The sequence below is a fragment of the Sander lucioperca genome, chromosome 3, assembly GCF_008315115.2.
Source record: "Sander lucioperca isolate FBNREF2018 chromosome 3, SLUC_FBN_1.2, whole genome shotgun sequence".
NCBI lineage: Eukaryota > Metazoa > Chordata > Actinopteri > Perciformes > Percidae > Sander > Sander lucioperca.
In genome coordinates, this window is record NC_050175.1 from 17,865,053 (window position 1) to 17,889,390 (window position 24,338).

Consider the following 24,338-nt stretch of genomic DNA (forward strand, 5'->3'; position numbering starts at 1 on the left):
TTTTGATTGGTGTGAAAGCTCCTCTGAGATTAGAGGTGATGACATGGCTGATGAATCAGGAAACAAGCAGGTTTCTTTCAGTTATAGCAGAGTGTATGACACCCCACTTTTTCTGATTGTAGTGTGAGCACGAGACAAAAAAGGTGAAAGCCAACAATGTGTACTTGATGCAATGCACTTTTCAAATCAGTTCCTATTTTAAAGTCCAGAGGTTTAATCAACCCACATTTTTGCTTCTCTCCCTCTTTTCCTCTCCTGCTTGTTTCCCCCTTTCCTCTCTCTCTTTCTCTCTCTCTCTCTCTCTCCTTTTGTCTCCCGAACCTCTTCCTCTTCCTTTTGCTCCCTCTCTGCACTCTCTCAACTTTCTTTCCCCTCTCTCTCTGCATTACCCTAACCTTTCTTCCCTTTCGCCTATAGCTGTCCTTCTACTCACAGTAAAACAAAGAATCATCTGTGGTGAAACAGCGAGACTAGCTTGCAGAATAACATGCTGCTTGTTTCTCCTCTCTCACTCTGTCCTTTATTAGTTTCTCTCTCCTCTCTTTCCTCCTTCCCTTGTTCCTCATGTCCCTCTGTGCACGTCTCCTCCTCTCTCTTTTAGGCAAAAATCAGCAGTAATGAATATCATCAGAATAATTGTCAGCATTTACCCCGGCAATGCAAATTGTGTATTAAAAAATGTGCACATGTACGTGTGTGTGTACATGTGTGCATCATAGCAGTATTTTAAAATGTGGCTGTGTCAATGCACACCCACAAAATGTCTCTGCTCCAAGTGTATCTCATTGTTTGAACAGCACTGCTTTAATTAGGACAGGCCTGTCTATCCTTGTGTGTGCATGTGCAAGTGTGTGCATGTGCCCAAAAGTGAGTAACAGTGTCTGAGTGTGTGTGCATGTTTACATAGTGCCCCCATGTGGAGGACTGTAGAAGAGCACATATTCTGGAGTCTTGTTTCTCCACACAACCACACGCTCCAATGACACGGTGTTATATTTGGAAACACAATTTCATGCTATCAGTACTGGCTAGCTATTCCATTTAGATAGCAGTGATCTATATGTGTGTGTGTGTGTGCATGTGCGTGTGCAGTAGATGTGTCTGTATGTAGGCATCTATTTGTGTGTCTGTGAGTGCACAGGCTTTCTGAGTGTTTCACAGAGATGAGTCCTTTTTTTCAAGTTTATTGAAATTAAAATTTGGTTGTCATGGTAACATTTGGATTCTCAGTAATTATGCTGATTAAAAATGTGAAAATTAATTAAAAAGTCAGGAAAATGATCTCACAGCAGATGATCAGCGAAACATCAAAATGATTCAGATCCCTCTCTCTTTCGCCCCCCCCCCCCCCGCTCTCTCTAACACACACAAGTCTCCTCCTCTTCCTGTCGCTCTTCAGAAGTCCTTTATTGCCACGCAACACTGAAATATCGACATTCATTTCTCACATGTGCATTGTCTCAGTCTGTTTCTTCCTTTCAGACTTACACACAATTTATGACATGAGATTTGTCTTCATGCCCAAAAAACACAACATACAGCAATAAACACACACACACACACACACACACACACACACACACACACCACTCTTACTATATGTCTCTGCATTTCATTCAGTCAACTCATTCTCAACTTGTTGACAATCTTGACGAGACTTGTCTCATACCGCAAGAGCAGACACATCAGCAGCGAAAGTAACGCAAAACAACAGCAATCTCGCAGTCTCACTTTCTCTCTTTCAGTTTCTCCATTACTCCAGTTCTCACACAACCTACCTCTTGTTCTCTGTCTCTCTCCCTCTCTGACAGAAACAGGCTTAGCAAAGTGTAATCTCTTTCTTTTATTAGCAACAGCAAACACAAAAACAATGAAGTTACCCTGCTCCCCTCCCTCGCTCCTCTCCGTCTCCTCTCATCAGCTTTAATTAACCACAAATCTCATCAGCCATCTTTTCATCAGCTCTGCCATCACTACTTCCTGCACATTTTTAACGGGACTGACATCTTATAGCTTTGCTGTTGGCTGATGACCAGGAGGGTTGTACATAATGGATATTTAGGTGTAAGGTAGAATAAATGTAGATTTAAAAAAAAAAAATGTGCTAACAGTCAGAGTCAGTATTAAGCAGAAATCGGTTATGACAGTTTTCAGTGGTGGCAGTGTTAGTGTGACAGTACTGCTCCATGGCTCTGGTTTACTAAGTGGTGATTCACTGCCAGCTGATCTTCAGCATGTTCAATATCTCACCATGGTGATGTTAAGGAGGACGGTGTTTTGCAGCCATCAGTTGACAGAGGTGGGAGCATAATAATTGCTTTCTACAACCCAAGCTATTTCTCTCAGTACCTGTGTTAACATGTTCTTTGTGAAAGTTTGCATTATTTCTGGATTAAAAACTAAATAGCGTTCCAGCATTCATCTCTTTAGACATAGCAGTAATTTGGAGCTGCGATACTAACCTTGTTTTGTGCATAAACATCCTGCAGAAAGCATTATAGGGGAGAGATTTTCCGAAACATGTAAATGAAATCTTTCATGTATAAAGCAATGACCATGAGGCCGAGCCAAGCCAGTGATCATATGCAGAGGCGGCCCCCCCCCACTGGGCAGAGTGGGCCCACCTCTCTCCACAGGGCCACGACTTGGCTTTGCCCTGTCTTCAAAGGGTGGTGGTGAGGGTGTGTGAGGGGGAATTAAGACATTCTGCCAACGGCCTCATGAAGCACAATATGTTGCACACCATGAAAAATGCAGGCATCAATGAAAAATTTCTTTTCAGCAGCATGGTGATGAGGTCATATCAAAGCCATTGTTCCTAAAATATCACGTTGTTATGTTTTATGTTGTTAGAACCTGTTTTGAGACCGGGAGTAAAGCTCTGAGGGGCTGAAGCATTCTGACCAGATGTCTCCATGGTGGTAACCAACAATATACTCTATAACAGTCTGTTTAATTATAGTATATGTATTGATTTCTCCTCTATTTAAGCCATATCATTAGATTTTATGTTTTTGTTTCGCTTGTACACAGAGCTGTCACTGAAAACTAGTCATTTAATTGTTCTGCTTTACTTACATTCCAGTATCAGTTTAAAAACAAATTTCAGTCCTTTTCCAGCAATAGTTTTAATGACATTTCAGCTTTATTCAAGTTTCATTTCAATTAAATTAGTAATTTCTAATTAAGTCTTGTTCTGATATGAACTAGTTTTATATTTTATTCATTTCAGGGGTTGAGATATCACAAAAGCATCTTTTTTTCCTTCGTTTTTTGCTTACTATAACAGTTATTTTTACTTTAGCTATCAGGGTTTTCTTGACTCTCTAATTTAACGCCAAGTGTGTTAGTTCCATTTCATTTAAGGCTTTTAATATTTGTCCAGATAGAGAATACCAATGAAAGCTTGTCTGGTTTACATGTGAATATGTTTCTTCCTCATTTATGATTGTCATGCTTTCTACTTCCTCCTGGTAGGAGTGGGACTCTTCACTCCTCTTCCGGCCTTGGGAGGGGCGGGGCTAGGAGTGGAGGGGGCGGGGCTAGGAGCAGGCTGGGTCTTGGGCTGAGGGATCTCAATGGGGACTTTAGGAGGGATCAGTATTTTAGGGGTCAGAGTTGGTTTTGCCTCAGGGATTTTCTCTCCATGACGGTACACACTGACCTAGAGAGAGAGACAGAATAAGACATAATGTTAGTATTATGTTACTATTAACTGTTAGTATTATTCCCATACATGTATTTACTCTACTGTATGTATGTAGAGAGTTTGAAAGGGCTACACCTTTCATGCTTTCAACTTTCTACAGCATTTAAGCAGATCATTTTGAGTCTTAAGTAAAGAATATTCTAGGTCAGGATTCTGCATTATTTTGTCATGTTAATCTTTTCATGTTAAAACTGTCAAATCCCGTGGCCGGGATAGCTCGGTTGGTAGAGCAGGCGCACATATATAGAGGTATACTCGACGCAGCGGCTGCAGGTTCGACTCTGACCTGTTTGCTGTTATTCCCCTTCTCTCTCCCCTTTCATGTCTTCATCTGTCCTGTGGAATTAAAGGCCTAAAATGCCCACAAAAAAATCTTATCTTTAAAAAAAACAAAAACTGTCAAATCAGGGTCAGGCAAAAAGCACAAGGTCAAAAGTGTGATCACAAAAATATCCCACTGTTGGGCCCCAATGAAAAGGTAAGATTTGTGTTACAGATGGTCAGAAAAACTCCATGGCTCTGAGTAAATCCAGTCATTTGTGGTACACAGCAGTGACACTCACCACTATATCCACGGACTCCCCTCCGTATTTGTTCTGGACAATCATGGTATATCTGCCAGAATCCTCCATGGAAACACCTTTGATCGTCAGACTGGCAAACTTGCCCTGGTCCAGAGAGACCACGTACTGAAATACGAAATCAAAGGTTAAAAAAGAGAGAAAGCCACTACAGGGAGTTTAGCATGATTTAACATTTAAAACGCCTGTCACTTTGAGTTTTACTTCAAAATCAATGTATCTTTTACTCAGAGCAGCAGCATAAGCTTTGATTACCACCTCGCTTTAGCAAATGCTGAGCACTGCTTGATGGGCTTGGTGGACATGAGGACTAATGATCTATTCCAGTCTATTGTCTATGCATATCTGCTGAGGCCTGTTAGCTCAACCATAATTTGATTGGATTAAATGACAATAAAAACATATTCCATCTGTACATCTTGAGACCACAAAATTGATTGATTTTTAAAGCCTTTAGAGTTGAAGTACACTTGTGTAGCTATTCTTCAGACACCTGAGACAACATAGAGAACTTGTATTCTGACTTGCACCATTTGAGCGCTGCTGATGAGAATATAGTATTTTAATATCCCTCTCTAATGCAGTACCTGCCCACTCATTTGCAATGTCTGGGCATTAGTATATTTTGTGGAGTGGCACTTGTAGCATGCTAGTTAAATTCCTATTAAGAGAAATACTTGCCTTTTATTTTGAGAAATTAAAAAAAAACTCTACTGGCCTAAAAATCAAATAGACCTAAAAAAGATATTTGCAATTGATGGCCTTTTTTTTAATGAACATGTTATATGGTCTTAGATAATTGCATTCATTTATTAGACCAGTGTAGGTTAATCTGTGGGTTGCTAGTTTCTCTTTTGTTTGACTAATGAAAGGTAGCTCCTAAAATCATGAAATTAGGTAATTATGGTTTCGTGAAAACTGATGTTGTTGATGAATGTTAAAAATGATTATACCTGGTATTTACCACCTGCTCCAACACGCCTCTATTTAAACCGGTATAGTTTTAGAGTAACACCTATTCCTGCTCTGAGTTTCTCTGGATCTGTATATATTTCTGTTTGTTTTTCTGTTAATATCGTCAGTATCCTATGTGGTAACGAGGTAGAGGAGACACACTCCTGAGGTTTGGAAAACACATCACCAAGGACATCTGTTCTCGTTTTAGACAGATTATTAGCAGGTGAGGGAATGAATAAAGAAGAGGGCAAACTTCAACACATATTCCACCTGGACTGCGGTTTCTCAAACTTAAATCTTCAAAGCCGTTAAGAGCCGCAGGATGCTGATGCTGTTGAAAGAGCCTCCACTGACTGGGGATAGGCTGTAGACTTGTACTGGTTGGCAAGTAGGTCAATGAGTTATGAGAGGTAGATTTGTTCCATTACCGATCCAGAAGTGTACTGATAATGCTGACCTCACCTAAAGTATGCAGATCCCTCCAGTGAGGGATTGTAACTGGTGCTCAAGTCTTAATCCTGATCACCTCAGCAGTACATATTGAGGCTATATAGAGACTTCCAGCATTGCAATCAGTTTAACAAGGAACTAACGTGTATCATTGGGGATCTTGTTTATTTCATCAGTTTTAATGTTGTGTACTCATTAAAACTTAATTGAAACATACACTACTTAGAAAGTACTTTGTTTTTTTACTACCTCAATATTTCCTCCAGTATTCCCTGAACCTCTTACTCAAACATTACTTTTCCATTACTTAATATTAGTTTGCATCTAATTTAAAAAGGTAAAATGTCTTGCTCTGGCAAGAACACCTACTGTGATATCGTCACTGTTGGGCGGAAACCTTGTATCTCCATGTTTTGTCATTTAAAACAAAATTCATTAATCAATGCTATTGGTCACACTTTACATCCATCTGTGGGTTTTTACAGATATTTAAACAGTAACAAAGTGATTTGGTCTGACTTTGCTTTAGAAAAGAAGCTCAATAAAATGTTTTCAAATTAGCATTTTTTTCATTTTCTGAAAAGATACACTTTTGGACATACAAGGTTTTCGCCCGACGGCGACAATATTAAAACCGGTATTGTAGTCATGGTTGTACATTGCATTTTGAAAAGACACTCTGCTTTAGGATGCTACCCATATGAATCCAAAGAGTGTGCAAAATATTGAAACAGCCAAAGCCACTGGGAGTAACACAGTAGAATCCAGTAGACATGTACTAAGTGCGGAAACCCCATATCACTAGACAAGTTATTAGAAACACACTATTGCAATAGTGGTTGATTAATAAGGTAATAAATCATGGGCAACAACGGAGGATCTGGGTTTGGGAAGGAAGTAAACAGCTTTAAGAGTCAGCAGTCGTTTGTGTCGGGTAGAAACCAAAGAAAGAACAAGGCTCTGTTTGAAGTGCTTTTTTCTGTTAGTGTGGCTGAAGCATTTACCTGATCGTCAGGTTCCACCTCTGCTCCATTCTTTAACCATGACACCTGAGGCTTGGGGTCCCCACACACTGTACATGTTAAACTCAGGGTCTATAGGAGGAACAAAGATGACTTTTTTAGAAAACCATCTACAAATTTACAGATACTTAAATCACATACACTTAGGCACTTACCTTCTTTTCCATAATAGTGACCACATCAGGCAGTCCTCCCACCACCTTACCACGGTCTGAAACAAGCCACATTGTTAATATTACCAATCATCCCTATTGCTTATTATATTGATGATGAACTTTAGGTCATAATTTTCTGTAAGACAACTAAACAATCAGTGGCTTTATGCTTTTTTGAGACGTCTGAACAATGATCATTTTTTAACTGAAATAACTGTAGAAAGTTAAGAAAAAGGTAACTGTATTAAACAAAGAAACAAGGAGAATGGAAGGATAAACTCACTCTTCTCAGCATAGGCCTCAGCCCTGAAACACAGAAAATACAGTCAGAGGTCTGTCTCTCGATCTCTCATACAGCAAACCTGTAGTACAATTATCATATACAGTACTGAGTACAACACTGTAACCTAAAATGTATCTTTTAGTATTAATTTGTCTTTCAAAATAAAACAACCAACAAATAATGATTTGAGGATGTAACCCTACATTTTAATGTAGTACAGCAACGTATGGTTATGATCTGTTTCTAGTGGTCAGATGGTTTGCCACAAGGTATTCTGGGTTTAGTGCCAAACCACAAAGTACTGTAGTTTACCCAGGGACTTAACAGAATATTTTCTATGAAAAAAAAAAAATGATATTGCTTTGTAATCACTAGGTAAGGGCTGTCGGAGCAGTGTGGGAGGACCAGGGGTCAGCCACAGGACCAGATGGCTGGAGGAACTCTGCTCTCCTCTCAGCATGTTGATGCTCAATCAAAAGGGCAACAGGATGTCACTTGTTTCAATGAGTTTGTAAAATATTGTGCTTATATGTCTCTCTTTGTATGTTAATTAGAAAAGGGATTTGGACATTTTCCACTCCGCATGCAGCGTTTAGTGTTTCAATTGATTTTTCTAAATGGATTTGCAAAATTCAGTGTGTGGTAGGGCTGGGTACCGAATTCAATACTTTTTAGGGACCAATCGAATTGACTCTAAAGTATCGAAAAATGCCTCTTCATTCAATACCCAATTTTAATACCTAAGGAGGAAATGTCATCAGCATCAATAAGCCAATAAGCATGCAGAATGCCGTAATGTGTAATGTTGTAATTTCTTTTTGTTTTATAAAATTGGTATCTAAAAAAAGTATCGTTTAGGAACCGGTATCAAAGTCACGGTATTGGTATCAAATATTTTGGAACAATACCCAGCCCTAGTGTGTGGGGTTTCACTCTCGCCCAATTAGCTAAAGAACCCAAAATTAAATGTTCAAAATTCATAAACTGAAATACAGTTATTTCAATAGAAAGACCCAAGATGCATGTGGATCTACATGCATCTTGGGGTCAGTAAAGTAAGTTCTGTGTGTAGTAAAGTCAACTTGAAAGTCAACTCAAGTTGTCTGACTGAACGGGTCTGCAGGCTTTACTCTAACAGGACCTAGTAAGCAAAAGGTTTTGTGGAGATTAAAATATAAATTAATTTCATTTCTTATTGCTACCATTTTGGTAACACTTTATTTGAAGGGGTGTTCATAAGACTGACATGACACTGTCATTATTATGACATGAGATCTGTCATGAACATGAATGAGTCATTTTAAGTGTTCATGACTGTTGTCATTAAGTGTCATTCGGTAAATTATGAGACTTTTAATGCAAAGTTAGCATTGTCCGAGATGTCTTTGTCATGACAACTTGACTTTAACGAAGACAACAATCTGTGCTATGACAACTTGACATTAAGCAATACAGTACAACCTTTCGATGTCTTTGTAATGACTTGACACTTGACATTCATTTTTAAAGGCTGTGCTCGAAATACTCAAAATACTAAAGTGAAAATGGGATTGACTCCACACGGCTCTCACAGACTGTATACTTGTCAAATACCGACGCCTTGTCACAGCCCTCAACGTCTGACAACGACGCCATTACTCCACCATATCTTTACATAGCAAATAGTTGTTTACTGCTATATTAATGTTCTTAATATCGAGTACAGGTCATTTTAATATTCAAATATAATCAAATGACTTTTTATAATCAAAACACCAAATCTATTTATGGTAAACGGTTGTGCTTTGAAACAAGGATGAATAATTTGGTTTTCAGTATATGAACAAAAAGTATCCTGGACAATCATTATACATAACTTTTTGCTACCAGGTCTCAAACTTGCAGTGATGAAGCATTGTATGTTAAAATGTGAAAGAAACAGTAATTCATCATTAACAGAGTGAGTCTGACTAAATTATATACAGAAAGGGATTTGAGAATGTAGTCTTACTTGAGTTTCTGGAACTCAGCGAAGGCCTTCTCATATACTGTAAAAGACAAAAACAGAATTGCACTGTTACTGTTCACAACACTTAATTGTTTCCTCATTTTTATTTTTAGAGTGAAACTCCACTAAAACACTTAACCCTAGCTAAAAAGGTGGCTGTGGCTTGCTCCTTCATGAACAACCACAGCAGAGCAGCTAAATTAACGTAATTTGGTAAAAATAGAAATACACTACTTCTGGCAGAACTTCAGAACATGAGGTGGGGAATAATGCGACATCCAATCTAATATTTGTCAAAAAACTGTAAATGACAGAGGAGTACTGGCAAACGCCAGTCCCAAGCGTCCGGGGATGAGTGAGATGTTTAGATTTGGGTTGGAGTATACTATACTCCGTATAGCGTCAATGTCTTAAACTACAGACTGAAGCCAAGAACTCCATAAACACAAGAGACTGTGTTGTTTCCATTCCCATTTTTACAGAGAGAGAGAGAGAGAGAGAGAGAGAGAGAGAGAGAGAGAGAGAGAGAGAGAGAGAGAGAGAGAGAGAGAGAGAGAGAGAGATAAACTGACCTTCACCACTGAGGTCCAGTGTACGTTTATGTGAGTTTTCACGGTCAGTGATCACGATGGAGTACATTCCTTTATCCTTCTCCACTGGTTCAATCACCTGTGGAACAATTAATTAACAAACCCATCAACTACTCAGTGTGCGGTTGTTTATTTCTACTTTATTTCATGGTTTACAAAAAGGTTCATTCATCTACAGTACCGGCTAATTACAATTATAAAGCTTTCTGACAAAAAGCAAAAGGAAGATACGCTGTATAATTAAGTTGAATGAATTTTAAAATGTATGATGTTAATATTCATTAGCTATCACTGTCTAATTTGTCTCAAAGTTGACTTGGTATCACTTCTACAAAGGCACTTGGAGGACTTTTAAGCAACAGTGCCACTGCCTGAGGGTCTTTATTGTCATGAAATTACTCATGTATGATCCACCTAAGAGGCATATACTGTTTAGCATTGTACAGGAGATGATAATACCTCCATGGTTGCCATAGCAGGGGTTCCTCCAATCATCATCTTGTCACTGTGGGAGAGTTTAGTCTCACTGAGGAGAAGAGAGGAGAGGTTAGTGTGTATGTAGTGTTTGTAAGCAGGTGATGCCTGCGGTAATGGAAAAGCATGTTTACATGCCTGCCTAATGTTACGCATAGGGATACCAATTTCTCTCTCTCTCTCTTGCTATCTGTCACACACACACACACACACACACACACACACACACACACACACACACACACACACACACACACACACACACACACACACACACACACACACACACACACACACACACACACACACACACACACACACACACACACACACACAGAGAAAGAGCTGGGAGATGTAAAAAATCTAATCTCCAATCTCCAAAAACTCTCACAAAAAAAAACTAATAATTTTATAACAGAACAGCCTCTACTACCTTGTCCCCTTTCTCTCTTTCTCTTCATCCCTTTTGTCATGTTTTCTATCTTTCTGTCCAGTCTCTCTCTCACTCTATTCCCCCTCCCTCCAAATTTTATAGGCTAATCTTCAGGGTACGAGAGAGTGCTTTTAAGTGCAGAAAAACCTTGCTTATTCATAGAAAATGATAGGGGTGGGAGTTTTGTCACAAAACAGGTCCATTTTACTGCAATAACCCGGATAATGAAAACACTTGCCAATAGCCATCACAAGTTTCATTATGTTGCTTATTGTTTTTGTCACTCCCGGCAGTTTAACTTGACAGAAAAGGTTGTGGTCAGCATGTTTATAGACAAACTTAAAAGAATACTCTTATTCTTCCTTAGCACTGCTACAAATACTTTTTTAGTTATTGTCGTTATTTTCTTCTTCTTTTCCCCCTTAGTAGTAGTAGTTGTTGCTAGTGTTGTAGTGGCAGTCTTAGTAGTGTTATTAGTGTTATGAATATAATTTCTTACCCATGACACCAGGTGATGTTCATCTCTGAGGTGTAATACTTCATGTGACACTGCAGCTGAATGCCTGTTGCTGTGCACTTAATCACCAGCTCCGCTGCACTGGCTCCTAGAGGTGATGGAGGTGATAGAGGTGAGGGGCACATTTGAAATGAGAATCCGATACATATTTTTCATCTGCTGCTGATTAACCTGGCCTCTACATGGCTGCTGCACGATGCACTTTATTGCTCAGAATAAAAAAAATAAAAAAATAAAACTTCCATATGTAGCCATTTGTAGTATCTATCTTAAGACTTCCCTTTTGATGTTACCTTTATCCAGCGTGGAGAGCAGAATTGTACTAATGAAGCAGAGTGCAGATTTTAGAGTGCAGACTGTTTGTATGCTGCATTCAATAAAATGCTTCAAACATCAGAAGCTTTAAAAACTTTTTTTAAGCTGTTATACCTAAAAGGGAGTTTTAAACCATGTCTGTGTGGGACTTTGCTCACTGCACATTACAAGTGTACAAGTGTGTCATCCACCTGGTCATATCACTATGGTTTCCCATTATCACAGTAATGTACCCTCTTCTCCTCTGCAAGCACTGCTGTAACAGTTGCCGCAGAGCTGTCAAGTTACTTTCTCTTGAAATAGGAGTAAGATGCTCCTACACACTGTCACTGTGACAGCGCAGTGGAATTTTAAAGGGATTTCACCACATGATGGCTAACTGCCTCCAGCATGACAACTTCTGCCACACACTGATACGTGTGTGTGTGTGTGTGTGTGTGTGTGTGTGTGTGTGTGGCAGTGGGATTTTAATAAACATAAATATATGATCCTGGGGATGGATCTACTTAATCTCTTATCAATGGAGTGTGATTGTGTCATGTTTAGACAATTTGTACTTGATCCCTTCAGTGGTTAGAGGATGATGATGGTGATATTTAGAACTGTTTTTTAATATGGATATGTGTTAGTGAGATAATCGTGTGTGTGTGTGTGTGTGTGTGTGTGTGTGTGTGTTTGTGTGTGCCGATACCCACCAGCCAGTTGGCTGATCTTGTTTATGGCATCGTCAAAGACTAGAAGAGAGGCAAAAAAACATGGGTCAGAGAAAGAGCCAGGACAAGGGAAAGTCATGATGCTGCCCTCTCGTGGCTGCATTAAAAGCTCAGTAAGGAAGAAGTTCAAATGAGAGGTGTTCATTTGTCTCCATACCCTGTGACTTAGTATCCCTGTTTCCATTATCAACCAATTAACTGAATGTTCTGAATTCTGTTCTTTGGTGGCATCCCAATTAAAATAAAATGGGTGTGAAGAGCTGTATCGGTTAGATAATCTCTCCCTTAAGGTCTGATTTAATACGTACTAACCTCCATTACAGAGGGGATAAAGGAGGATCTGAGAAGGACAGTAATATCCAGTTCTGCCATCAAAACATACAAAAGTACAAGCTTAAAGTACTACAGAGTATCAGCCTAAATTCTTTCACATAAGAACATTCAAATGGATTTTCTCAAGAATAAATACAGCCAGCAGGTGAGCGAATTGTCACATGGCAAAAACTATTTTTATACAGTAGTTGAAAAAACAAAGTTGGGGTTTGTTTTGTTTAAAAATTCATTAGTTTACCACATACAGATACAGCGTATACATTTGGATCATATTTATTTCCTGTCTCCCAGGTTTTTAATGAGCAACAAGCTCTTTTGCTGGCAAGTCAGTGAATTAATCCCCTAATTAATCAGCAAGATAAATTAAGTAAGACAGATATGTTTACCTTTTCCCGAGATGTCAATTTGGCTCATATCTTTTCCTCTGTCATCACTGATGGTGGCCTTATAAACTCCCGCTGTCTTCAGAGAAAACTGGAGAAGACACATAACGTAGTGTAGGAAGGAAGGAGGAAACACATAAAATCATGTAGGGGACATAGGGAATGCAGATTTGTTGAATTCTAAATCTGAACTCATTGTGTTCTTGTTTTTGGATCCTCAGAGAAACACCAAATTGTTGCAGCATGTTTGTACCCATATCCGTGAACAAAAAATACAGCATCCATGCCTTGACTAAGTAAAGCCACTACACTATGCTTCATCCTGGTATGTGCATGTATAACCGTGCATAGAAATAATAATAATGTATCTGGTTTCCCAGAATTCAGAAGATTTAACATTACAAAAGTGAAATTACCAGTTTAATGGGCAGTTTACAGACTCCTGATCCCAGGTCAGGCTTTACATCAGGGATGATCTCTGTGTCTTCTTTATACCAGTGGAACGCTGATTCCTTCTTCAAGTTAGCAACCTGCAGTTAAAACATCGCACATATTATTAAAACATTAAAAAACTTAATTAAATAGGAAGAGGGGTGTTTGATTCTTTTATAGCTTCTATCTATCAAATCATCACATCCTAAATTAAGTCTCAGAATTGCATTTTTGCACTATCCCCATTAATCTGCCTCTAAAAGTCACTTATAAGTCCCAAATTCAATGTGTTGCAACTCATCTTTTCATGGCAAACAGGGCTATTTAACACTTGGCCATTAGAGAGGTTCTGTGTATATATAGCTCCACCTCAGAGAAACCTGTTAAGTCAAGTCAGTGAAGTGTGGAATGTTCACTTTATGTGGTGTCACCCCATCTCATGGATAAAAAATCCACTATTTCCCTCAAGAGAACTTTGGCCTGTAGTCATTTTTAATAAATATATTGTACCCTAACTTAGCACTGACACCGACTACAAATGAAGCCTATTTCGGCAAAATGGTTGATGCTTGAAAAGAAAGAAGTTAATGCCTGCTGTGTATACTGTGGTCACAACATCCACCCACTTAATTTACTGTGTGTCTTTTTGTGTTTCTAAATTATTCAAAATGCAGTTGTTTGGGCTAAACTGACGGACTGACTGTCTCGAGGGATATGAACAATACTTTCATTTCAAAATTGTCTTAATTATGTGCTTCATGCTAACAAAGCCAAAAAGAAATCCTGACAGTGTAATTCTGGTTATTTTCAATCTGTACCTTATCATTACACAGTATTTTCACACCCTGCACTCAGCCTCCTAGAATGGCTAATCAGCTATCCACTGAAGTCAGACTCCCATTTGTTTAGAGTGTAAATATTCAATAATTAGTGATTGATTTAGCTGTGATTACCTTGCAGACCAAACTGACAGAGCAGTCGTCTCCAACCTGAAGTGACAGGAACTCACTGAAGTGGGGACCTGTGGTGGATAAAGGCAGGAGAGAAATGCCCAGGGAAAACATGAGCTAAAAACAAATTACTTATGGACCTTGATTGTATGAGCTACATTACCTGCCTTATATGCACAACTATAATGTTAAAATGCAAAATACCACTATGGAAACACTTGCATGTGTGGTAGCTGATCTACACATTTTTAAATTTGGGACTTATTTTCAAATAGGTCAATTTTAAGTTTTAAGGTTCCAACTTCAACTTAAAGTAATGCAGGTTCTATCACCAACTGTGTTTGGGAATGCTCAAATGTAAGTCATTTTGGGAAAGTATTACACAAAACATATCCCGGATGTAAGAAAAAATGTAAGAATGTTCGCCTCCAAGTGAAGCTATGCATTTTAAGTATACACCCAGAGAACTTAGTGGTCAATTCTAATCAGTCAATGCTGATAGACTTTTAGATTCCTTCAGGCCAGGAGAATGATTGCTCTCTTTTGGAAAAAAATATGCAAATAGTATCTGTGAGTTTATGGCTGAAGGAGATTGCAACCTACCTTGCTTTAGATAGACTGACATAGATTAAGATAAAGACATACTTTATTAATCCCGCAAGGGGAAATTACATTTCAAGGAAAGACAAAACAATTTATTCATATTGATCTAATAGTTGTGTAAGTGTATGATCATTTTGTGACTTTTATTTTTATTTTTGATTATTTGTGTATGTGTGTAAAAATATTGTTTACATAAAAAAGTAATGCAGGTCTGTTACTTTCCTGTACACTCATCATTAGATTAGTTGTTTCCTAGGCAACATAGTGGTGAGCTGGTCTCAGGCTAAGTAGAGTAGAAGCTCATACAAGCTTAAGAGTGGATGATGTTTTGTATTTCTTACCCTCCTTGACTCTGATGTATTCTCTCCTCTGGTAGTCAGCCTCCGCCAGTGCTGCCTTGAAAGCTGTGTGCACATACAGATACACGTAAACACAGGATAATTAAAAGATCAAAGTGTTGCCAGTAGTTGCTACAGATTCTGTCAGTGGATTAGCTAGCAAATAGTCCTCTGTATGAGAGTTGAATCATAATTTATGAAATCAGGCTTCTTCATTTGAATCTCTAAGTGTCCTTCATACACAACGGCTTCAAACCCACCTTTGCATTCATCAACTGAATACATTTTCTTAATGTAGTCTCTTAAGCTAGAGATGCAGTAAGTTAAGCACATACTGTATATACTTTATACTACATGTCTCAATAGACTGTGTTCATTCTGGCTGAGGCTTGCCAGCATATCCTGGGGTGCCATACCTGTGGCGACAGAGCTTTCACCATCGCAGCCCCCTCCCTCTGGAACTCTCTACCGTATCTTTACGCATCTGTGACTCTACTGAGCTGGACACTTTCAAATCACTCATCAAAACACACCTCTTCAGATTAGCCTTCCACCTACAATAGTCTCACATATTATTCACTGTTAGTTGCTGGTTTTATTGTTTCACTTGCTTTTAATATGCTTGTTTTATGTGTCTGTTTCATTGCTTTATCTATTTTTGATGTGCTAAATGTGCTGGCTTTACTGTAAAGTGTCTTTGAATACCATGTAAAGCGCTATATAAATAAAATGTATTATTATTATATCCACTGATTAGTAAGGAGGAAAATGAGGATTTTTAAAAGTCCTTTTTGCACCTATAGACTCAACATACTGCATCAACAGCTGCAATGAAAAAAAAGGCATTCTTGCCTTAATTATGGTTGTGATTTAATACCACTGTAAAACCTTAGTGGGAAAATGTGTTATTGTCCACCGTTCTTAGGTGGTAGATTGTCATCAGTAGCAGGGCTGTGTACTGTATGTTGTTTGACCAGTTAAGAAAGACAGTGGAGATGCTGGTAGTGAGAAATCAGACCTGGCCTCTCTTACCATCTCCTATCAGAACCAGTGAGCTCTGTGCTTTGCCTCCTCCATCTGTGATCTGGCAGGTAAATGTCCCCTCATTTTCCTCAGTGAAATGGTCCATGATGAACTCAATAATACCTGAAGAGACATCATGACCCATCTTGTTGGGCTGCAGAAAAATAGAGTTGGCTGTTGTGAATATGGATACTTTCTTTATTGTGATTTTAATGCTGCAACATGCAGCTGACTGCATTATGGTCAGCGTACATCAGGGGAAGACAGATAATTCTTTCAGCTTGAAGCCAGAAAAAGTCATTTTTTTCCACTTATCCCTAATGTGTGTCCATGCCCTAAACTACAGTACAGTGTATCTTACATCAGCTCCAGACAGTTCCTTGTTGTTGGCAAAGAATTTGTAGGTGACATTGGAAGAAATCTCTTCAGCCTGCAGCCAGAACCTCATTCTGCCTCTCTCCAAAATCTTATAGGCCAACTCTGACTTCAGCGGGATGACTAGAGGAGAGAAAAGGAGAAAGAAAGGTTACAGGTTCAAAAACATTATTACACTTATGTACTAATAACTTGACCAAACTAGTGTACTTTATTAGTAACAGGAGAGGAGAGGAGGGGAAAGGAGGCAAAAGGTGAGGTGAATAGTGGTTAGGCAGGTGATGTAAAAGCAGGTAAGACTTTTTGGATCAAATAAGAGAAATGTCCTACGAAAAGAAAAAAGAAATCTGAAAGGTTCAAAGTGAGTCAGAACAAAGCAAAATGAAGGCATGAAAGGGAGAAACTGATAAATGGAGAGAGAGAGAGAGAGAGAGAGAGAGAGAGAGAGAGAGAGAGAGAGAGAGAGAGAGTAAATCAGATTAGACGGAGCAGAGGAAAAAGTGTGAGAGAAGAGAGATTAAACGGGACAAAGAGAAACAGATTATGAAAGATTGAAAGAGTCAGCCAGAGGTACCTACTTGGGTGTCTGATATCATAGCTGAGTGCCAGCATCTTTGCCAACTCTGAAACATAAAGAAACAGCTTATTCATTTCATGCAACAATGGGCACAAATAAGTAATTAAAATGCATCTCAAACACAGTACAGAGATTAATTTTATCATGTACTTTGACGGGTGTTTCAAGTACCAAGTTTGGAGTTGGAGAAGTCACTAATGTAATTGTGTTTAAGAGGCAGATAAATGCACACTTCAAGACTGAAGCAAATACGACCATAGGAAAGACAATACATTATTATCATGGCTGGTTATTGGATCCTTCTCAAGTACCTGATCTAAGGGAAAGAAATCGAACCTTGTATAATAGGAGTTTGGAAAATCTTGTGAGTTAGGCTGAAAAAACTGTAGGCCAAATGGGAAGCAATCAGTGTAAGATGCACTGAATAATAATGGTATAGCCTTGTAGCAAAGTGGTGCAATAGCAGGAAAAAATATTGTGAAATTTCCTGACATAAAGCCCTTTGCCATGAAGATGCTGTTTTAAAACACACACACACACACACACACACACACACACACACACAGCCCCCCCAGTATTCCTCAGATGTGTAATGCAATTGTTTGTTGCCTACATGCCAGTGAGATTGTTTTTATTCACTGTGTCATTGCTTTCATCTTGATTTCATCCTACACATCAACTCAGTTCTTCGATAAATAGTGTAGTTTTAATGTGTGGATGTTGCAGTACAGATGATCAAGGCATGAAAGATATTTGCATGCACAACTTTAACAGATGGAGGAAACAAATATTAAATATAATTAAATGTAATCCTGACGAGATGATGGAGATAATAATAGCATTCAAATTACTGTATGTCATCAGGAATAAATCATCAGTCAGTCTAGGCTGTAAATAACTGAAACATAATATATTCAAAAGTTTAGGATGCAGAGAGAATTTTTCGTGTTGGATTTAATTTCTGTACATTTTAAAAGCCAGAGTTCAGCCTGGTGGTAAAGCACCAGAGCCCCACATACACAGTGATTGGTAAATCCTACCTTCAGCAGAGATTGTATAGCTGGATGACACTCCCTCTGTGTTGGTGACAGAAACAGAGTACGTCCCAAAGTCCTCTTTTTCTGCATTCTTAAAAATCAGCTTTGAACTACGATGCAGGGCAGGAGAGAGACACAGACAGACAGACAGATGGTGCACATTTAAGATTTTAAAATGCATTTTCTTCACAGTATCCAACTGTTCACATGTGTACACACAGGTATTTTAGTGTGTGTGGTCTTACTGGCTGCCTTCGGTCTTAATCACTACTCCTTTGGAGAAATCGGTAATTTCTTTATAATCTTTCTTCCAGATGAATTGAGAGCCCTCGTTTAATTGGCAGGACTCGAATGACAGAACAATGTCACCTGACTTCTCATCCACAACACAGGATACCTCCTGGGATCCTTGAATACACATAGACAAACACACACAATTTTTTAAACTGCACCCATTTCAGTCTCCAAAAAAAGGCACAGAAGGAATTGGTAGATTTTATATTTTGGTGGAACTGTCTGTTTCGTTCCCCACTTTCATCTTGCCTCTAGCACTTTCAAAAAGAGTGCACAATTCCAATTTTGCAAAGCCATGTGTTGGCTATGTTGCGTCTTTTCAAAGGGATGCCTTTTTCATAAATTGAGGACACATTTTTGATAATCTCCTACTATTTGTGAATAAATGTTACCTTCTACAGCCTTGGCAGTCACGGGATCAGAGGCCATTGAGGCCATACCCACTCCTGCAGCGTTGACCGCACGCACTCGTAACACGTAGCTAGTGCCCGCCTCCAGACCTGTTACCTAGGAAACAAACACACAAGAAAACAACCTAGCGTTGGTGAAGGGAGAATATTTATAATTTTTTTCTAAACTGGTGTCATCAGTTTGGGCAATCTTGACAATAACTGGCATTAACTCTGTTGCAGTAGATTTCTGAGGTAACTTATTTGGCAGATGAGAAAGTGACAGCAGTAATCAATTCTGAGATCCAGTAGCTACTGCAAGATGTGTCATATACTAACACCCAGACCCAATGCGTTTTAGTAATAAATAGATTCACATAATTTGTATTCACTCATAATTATTCTGTACTGTTTTGCAACCCTTGTTTTATTAGGCTGGTAAATATTATTTGCATTACACGGTACTCAAATACAAATAATTTTGATAGGGTGACTGACTTGCCTGTGTCACATATGAGATTAAATTGCTACCACTTTTCATTCTAAAACCAAACATGTTCATCTACCTTCTTAGCTTTGCTCAGCCAGTAACTGTTTATTTTATCCACTAGATGTCAGTGTCACACAGTTTAATATAAGTGTATCACTGCATTGTACAATAGGCTTAAAAAAACACTATAGGCTGGTCCAGAAGGCTCAAATGTAATGTATGGAAGTTTGAAAATAATATTATAGCGAACAGGAGCCGATGGAGAGACAAAAGTATAGAGAAGCACAGAACTGAACATATTAACATAAGCAACATACAATGTAGCATGTTGTTTCAGCAGTGCTGACATTATTACACCAGCATCAAGTTTCTCCAAAATAATATTTTACAAAGTTAAATAAAGTTATATTCTGTGTCTTTTTTACACTTTGTAACACATGTCTGATGAAGAAAAACTACAACAAATTTAAACAGTTATGGCATAACCTAAGAACTGCAACTAACAATTATTTTAATTACTGATAAATCGGTCGATTAATTGTTAAAATATCAGACAATGGCCATCACAATTTCCTAAAGCCCCAAAGTTGACCAACAGGCCTAACAATATTAAGTGTACAGTCATAGAAGACTAAGAAATCCAACACACATTCACAATTGAGCTGGAACCAAATATATTTTTGCTTAAAACAAGGACAAACGATTTATCAATTATGAAAATGTATTAATTATCAACTAATCAATTATTCAACTTATTATTATTTCTCCACACAACTTTTATGTCAAATTGCAATGTAAACTTAGCAAAAAAAGTAAGGAAATTTGTGTTTGGTAGATTATTTCTCTGTGGTAACAATGCTTTTTGGCAATAAATCTTATACCGTTGGAAAGCCTGTTTACTTCCCTTTCAAATGATGCCCCATTTGTAAGGAACATGCATTTGTGGGATGAGCAGCAGCGCTGAGTATGTGGGTTGCGCCCATGAAAAATTTGCCAAATCTTCTCTGCCAATGCCAAACAGCTTATTCTGCCATTTACTCATTTGGTGTTTGGTGGATTGGATGATTAAAGTTTGAAGAAACAAGACATATTGGCAATTTAACAATTGATTCATTTCACAAACAGGAGCCTCAGTAGCGTGTGGAAGAACCATACACAGCCACAACAGCCTGGCACCTCCTCCTCATGCTGGTCACCAGCCTGGTCACACACTGCTGTGGGATGGCATCCCATTCTTCAACAAGCATTTGTCACAAGTCAGCCAATGTGGTTTTGTTGGTCACTCTGGCACGAACAGCACGCCCAAGCTGATCCCACAAGTGTTCAATGGGGTTAAGTCAGGACTGCTGGCAGGCCATTCCATCCTCTCCACTCCCACATTTTGGAGGTAGTCTCTGATAAACCCCGCCCTGTGGGGGCGAGCGTTGTCATCTTGGAGGATAGAGTTCGGTCCCAGACTGTGGAGATATGGGATTGCCACTGGTTGCAGAATCTCATCTCTATATCTCTCTGCATTGAGATTGCCTCCAATGATGACAAGCCTTGTTTTTCCAGTGAGGGAGGTGCCGCCCCACACCATCACACTGCCTCCACCAAAAGGTGTTACTCCATCGGTGCAGCAATCAGCATAGCGTTCTCCGCGTCTTCTCCACACTTTGACCCTACGATCCAACTGCCGTAGGCAGAATCATCCAATCCACCAAACAAGTCAATGGCAGAATAAGCTGTTGTGGCAAATTTTTCATGGGCGCAACCCACATACTCAGTGCTGCTGCTCATCCCACAAATGCATGTTCCTTACAAATGGGACACCATTTGAAACAGGCTTTCCAACGGTACAAGATTTATTGCCAAAAAGCATTGTTACCACAGAGAAATAATCTACCAAACACAAATGTCCTTACTTTCTGTGCTAAGTTTATTAAGATACTATTAGATGGAAGAAATTCAGATAAATAATCATACTGGTAACCCTTAAATAGATTAACTATAAACCATATTGAAGATGCTCTCACCTTGAGGAAGCGGTGACTGACAGCTGTTTCATTGGCTGTGGTCCAGTCAGAAGTGCCCTTCTTGGCATACTCAACATGATAACCTGTAATTGGTCCAGAACCAGTATAGACAGGTTTTTTCCACTCAACCACCAATGAATTATCTCTCACTTCACTGAAAGTCAGGTCATAGGCAGGGCCTAAAGGACACACAGAATGAGAGGAGAAGAGACACAAACCCACATTTGTATTTGATTGTATTTGTGTGGACAATTCAATGACATTATACACTCTCTTACTCCCTATTATCAAGACTATTTGGTACACATGACATGATTATGATTGCCATATAATTGTATGAGCTTCATATTTTTTAGGCAAATTTCAAAGTATGACAGTGTGACAAGTCAGTCAGAAGATTTACTAACCAGGCTCCGGCATAGTCCAGGCCTCACAGCTATAGTCGGCTGAATGTTTAGAAGCTCTTCCGAGGCCAGCCAGGTTGGCTGCATACACCTGGAACTGATAGACTGCTCCCTCTGTCAAGCCCTCCACCTGTCAACATTTTTTACCATGGTTACTAACATGGCAATCATCAATAAGCAAGACACCTTTCAAACTCACACAAGCTGATCCAGCGTGAAATATCTTGCTTAATAGCTTGCTTATCCAGTAATCCAATCTGACCCAGATATTTTTCTTAGAACGTGGAAAACCAAACTTTAGTTAAAAGAAAGTAGGTATGTGACTTAAGTTTTGTTGTGGTATCAGAGAACAACTAACTTAAGTACTTGTATCCAATTTATGCCAAAATTGTTGCTCCCTTTTCAGTGTGTTTTGACGCTTTAGGTAAGCTGAACAGCAGACATTATTGTACCTTATAAAGTCTTTCTGTGATTGGTTTGATGTGAACCTCCCTCCACATGGTTGTTCCGCTGCGTCTTTTGTCCACATAATACTCCTTGATGTTTGCTCCTCCAGAGTGAGAAGGCTTTTTCCAGTTCAGAACCATTGAATGGCCGTCACAGTTCAGCATTGCAATGTCGTAAGGAGCAGAGGGGTGGGCTGAAAAGGCAGTTCTGAATTGTGATACTTATAATTACAATAATTGTACTTCGCAACCTCCAAAATCATTATCACAGTCCAGCAGCGAGACATTACAAAGCAGATAATCATCATTGTCACCATCATCATCATCAATAACAATGATTCAAAAAATATGCCAATACTGACTTAGGGCAGCCTTAACAGTCAGAGGTGCAGACTCCTGGGATTCATCACTAAGACCCAGCTCATTGATTGCCTGGACACGGAACATGTAGGTTTCTCCAGTGGTCAGACCACTAACCACAAACCTGCACAAACAGAATCACATGCATGAGTATCACTTTTGAACGCTATAACCAAAAATCAAAGAAAGACATGTTTTTGTTTGGTTGAAAACATACTTAGTGTTCTTGTGAGGTTTGTGATTTGCCGAGGTCCAGTCCTTAGACCCCTTAACACACTGGTCGATGTAGTAGCCAATCAGATTGTTGGGTTCCTTTGGAGGAGCCCACTGGATGAGGACAGAGGTGTTTGTTTCCCTGGTAGAAATCACCTGACCAGGAGCAGATGGCACACCTGAAGACAACAAAAAGTAGCAAGTGTAAATATGTACAATAAATGACAAAAACACAACAGCAGCTTCAGTGTGGATTTATTCCACTGTAGAAATGTTTGTAACAATGAAAGGAAATTGACAGAAAAAGACCTTTGAGTTCCTGAGTCTCGATAGGTCCAGTTGGCTCTGATGGCTCACTGACTCCATACATATTGGCAGACAGAACTCTGAACTTATATTGTTTGCCCTCTGCCAAGTCAAAGACAGCATAACGGGGAGAGCGAATAGGAATCTGAGTGTTAACACGCTGCCACGCACCACTGTCTGCCATGCACTGTGGGGGGGGAGAGAGAGAGAGAGAGAGAGAGAGAGAGAGAGAGAGAGAGAGAGAGAGAGAGAGCATATCTGATGTTACTATACATCCACACATAATGCGATGTTGTGCTACATTTTAGCCTGAATTTAATGCAAATCTTTAGTAATTGTTTAGATTAATCTAGTCAGTTCACAATAGTAAGATCTAGTGCAGTTCAGAAAGCTGCAGAAGGAAAACTGCTATTTTCATCACACATGGAAACATAATGTATTCTACAGAAGCGAAGAATAGTAGTGTATACTGTCATATACAGGTTAAATGGTTGTTTCTTTGGCCCCAAAATTGAGGTGTTAAACACAAAAGTCAGCTTATGAATGACGATATTGTAGGACCAAATAAAGCAGTGTACAGTATTTGTTATACAAATGCACATATTCAAACCATTCTATTGTGCTTCTGATTAACTAATCCTATTATTTTAATCCTCCCCTAGAATTCCAAGGAGAAAAAGGAGTATGAGAAATTTGCGCACACAAGCAACCAACGACAGCCTTTGACCTCTTCATTTCAAACTACATTGCAGATTTACTAAGGGGAGTAGGGAGGGACTTTCAAATACAGAAGAACATGCATTCTTACACTACCATAAAGGTAGTTTTACGGTGTGAAGCAGCATTGGTGACAGTGTGACATTGTTTGTTACCTTTTCTATGTAGTACCACATGGGAGCCTTGCTGGAATACGCAGGAGCTTTCCAGCTCAGGACAACATATGTCCTGTCTGTTTCTGAGGCATAAATTCCTGATGGAGCACCTGGGGGCTTTCCGTCAGCTAAACAGAAACACACACACACACACACACACACACACACACACACACACACACACACACACACACACACACACACGTTATATACACACTTGCAATGTGAGATACCCACTGTTTTCCTCCTACTGTGTACATAACTATACTAGAAGGATATTATAGAGATTATATATAATATAGATATGTGTTA

At 39.1% G+C, this 24,338-nt stretch overlaps 1 protein-coding gene across 2 annotated transcripts in view; it reads right to left on the reverse strand.

Moving 5' to 3' along the window:
* Positions 1 to 1,825: 1,825 nt before the first annotated feature.
* myom2b (myomesin 2b) overlaps positions 1,826 to 24,338 on the reverse strand; it is a 35,069-nt gene continuing 12,556 nt past the window's right edge. For both annotated transcript variants that reach the window (XM_031314268.2, XM_031314267.2), the window contains 27 exons: positions 24,027 to 24,154; positions 23,158 to 23,341; positions 22,853 to 23,027; positions 22,638 to 22,759; positions 22,282 to 22,469; positions 21,833 to 21,959; positions 21,426 to 21,604; positions 18,924 to 19,038; positions 18,483 to 18,645; positions 18,241 to 18,347; positions 17,202 to 17,246; positions 16,610 to 16,746; positions 16,258 to 16,402; positions 15,229 to 15,291; positions 14,288 to 14,355; positions 13,319 to 13,432; positions 12,906 to 12,993; positions 12,169 to 12,207; positions 11,141 to 11,246; positions 10,194 to 10,260; positions 9,717 to 9,813; positions 9,148 to 9,184; positions 7,158 to 7,180; positions 6,875 to 6,930; positions 6,702 to 6,791; positions 4,273 to 4,398; positions 1,826 to 3,664 (listed from right to left, as the gene is read on the reverse strand). In XM_031314268.2, the coding sequence (XP_031170128.1) occupies positions 3,461 to 3,664; positions 4,273 to 4,398; positions 6,702 to 6,791; positions 6,875 to 6,930; positions 7,158 to 7,180; positions 9,148 to 9,184; positions 9,717 to 9,813; positions 10,194 to 10,260; positions 11,141 to 11,246; positions 12,169 to 12,207; positions 12,906 to 12,993; positions 13,319 to 13,432; positions 14,288 to 14,355; positions 15,229 to 15,291; positions 16,258 to 16,402; positions 16,610 to 16,746; positions 17,202 to 17,246; positions 18,241 to 18,347; positions 18,483 to 18,645; positions 18,924 to 19,038; positions 21,426 to 21,604; positions 21,833 to 21,959; positions 22,282 to 22,469; positions 22,638 to 22,759; positions 22,853 to 23,027; positions 23,158 to 23,341; positions 24,027 to 24,154 (2,993 nt within the window). In that variant the 3' untranslated portion in view covers positions 1,826 to 3,460. The remainder of the gene's footprint in view (positions 3,665 to 4,272; positions 4,399 to 6,701; positions 6,792 to 6,874; positions 6,931 to 7,157; positions 7,181 to 9,147; positions 9,185 to 9,716; positions 9,814 to 10,193; positions 10,261 to 11,140; positions 11,247 to 12,168; positions 12,208 to 12,905; positions 12,994 to 13,318; positions 13,433 to 14,287; positions 14,356 to 15,228; positions 15,292 to 16,257; positions 16,403 to 16,609; positions 16,747 to 17,201; positions 17,247 to 18,240; positions 18,348 to 18,482; positions 18,646 to 18,923; positions 19,039 to 21,425; positions 21,605 to 21,832; positions 21,960 to 22,281; positions 22,470 to 22,637; positions 22,760 to 22,852; positions 23,028 to 23,157; positions 23,342 to 24,026; positions 24,155 to 24,338) is intronic.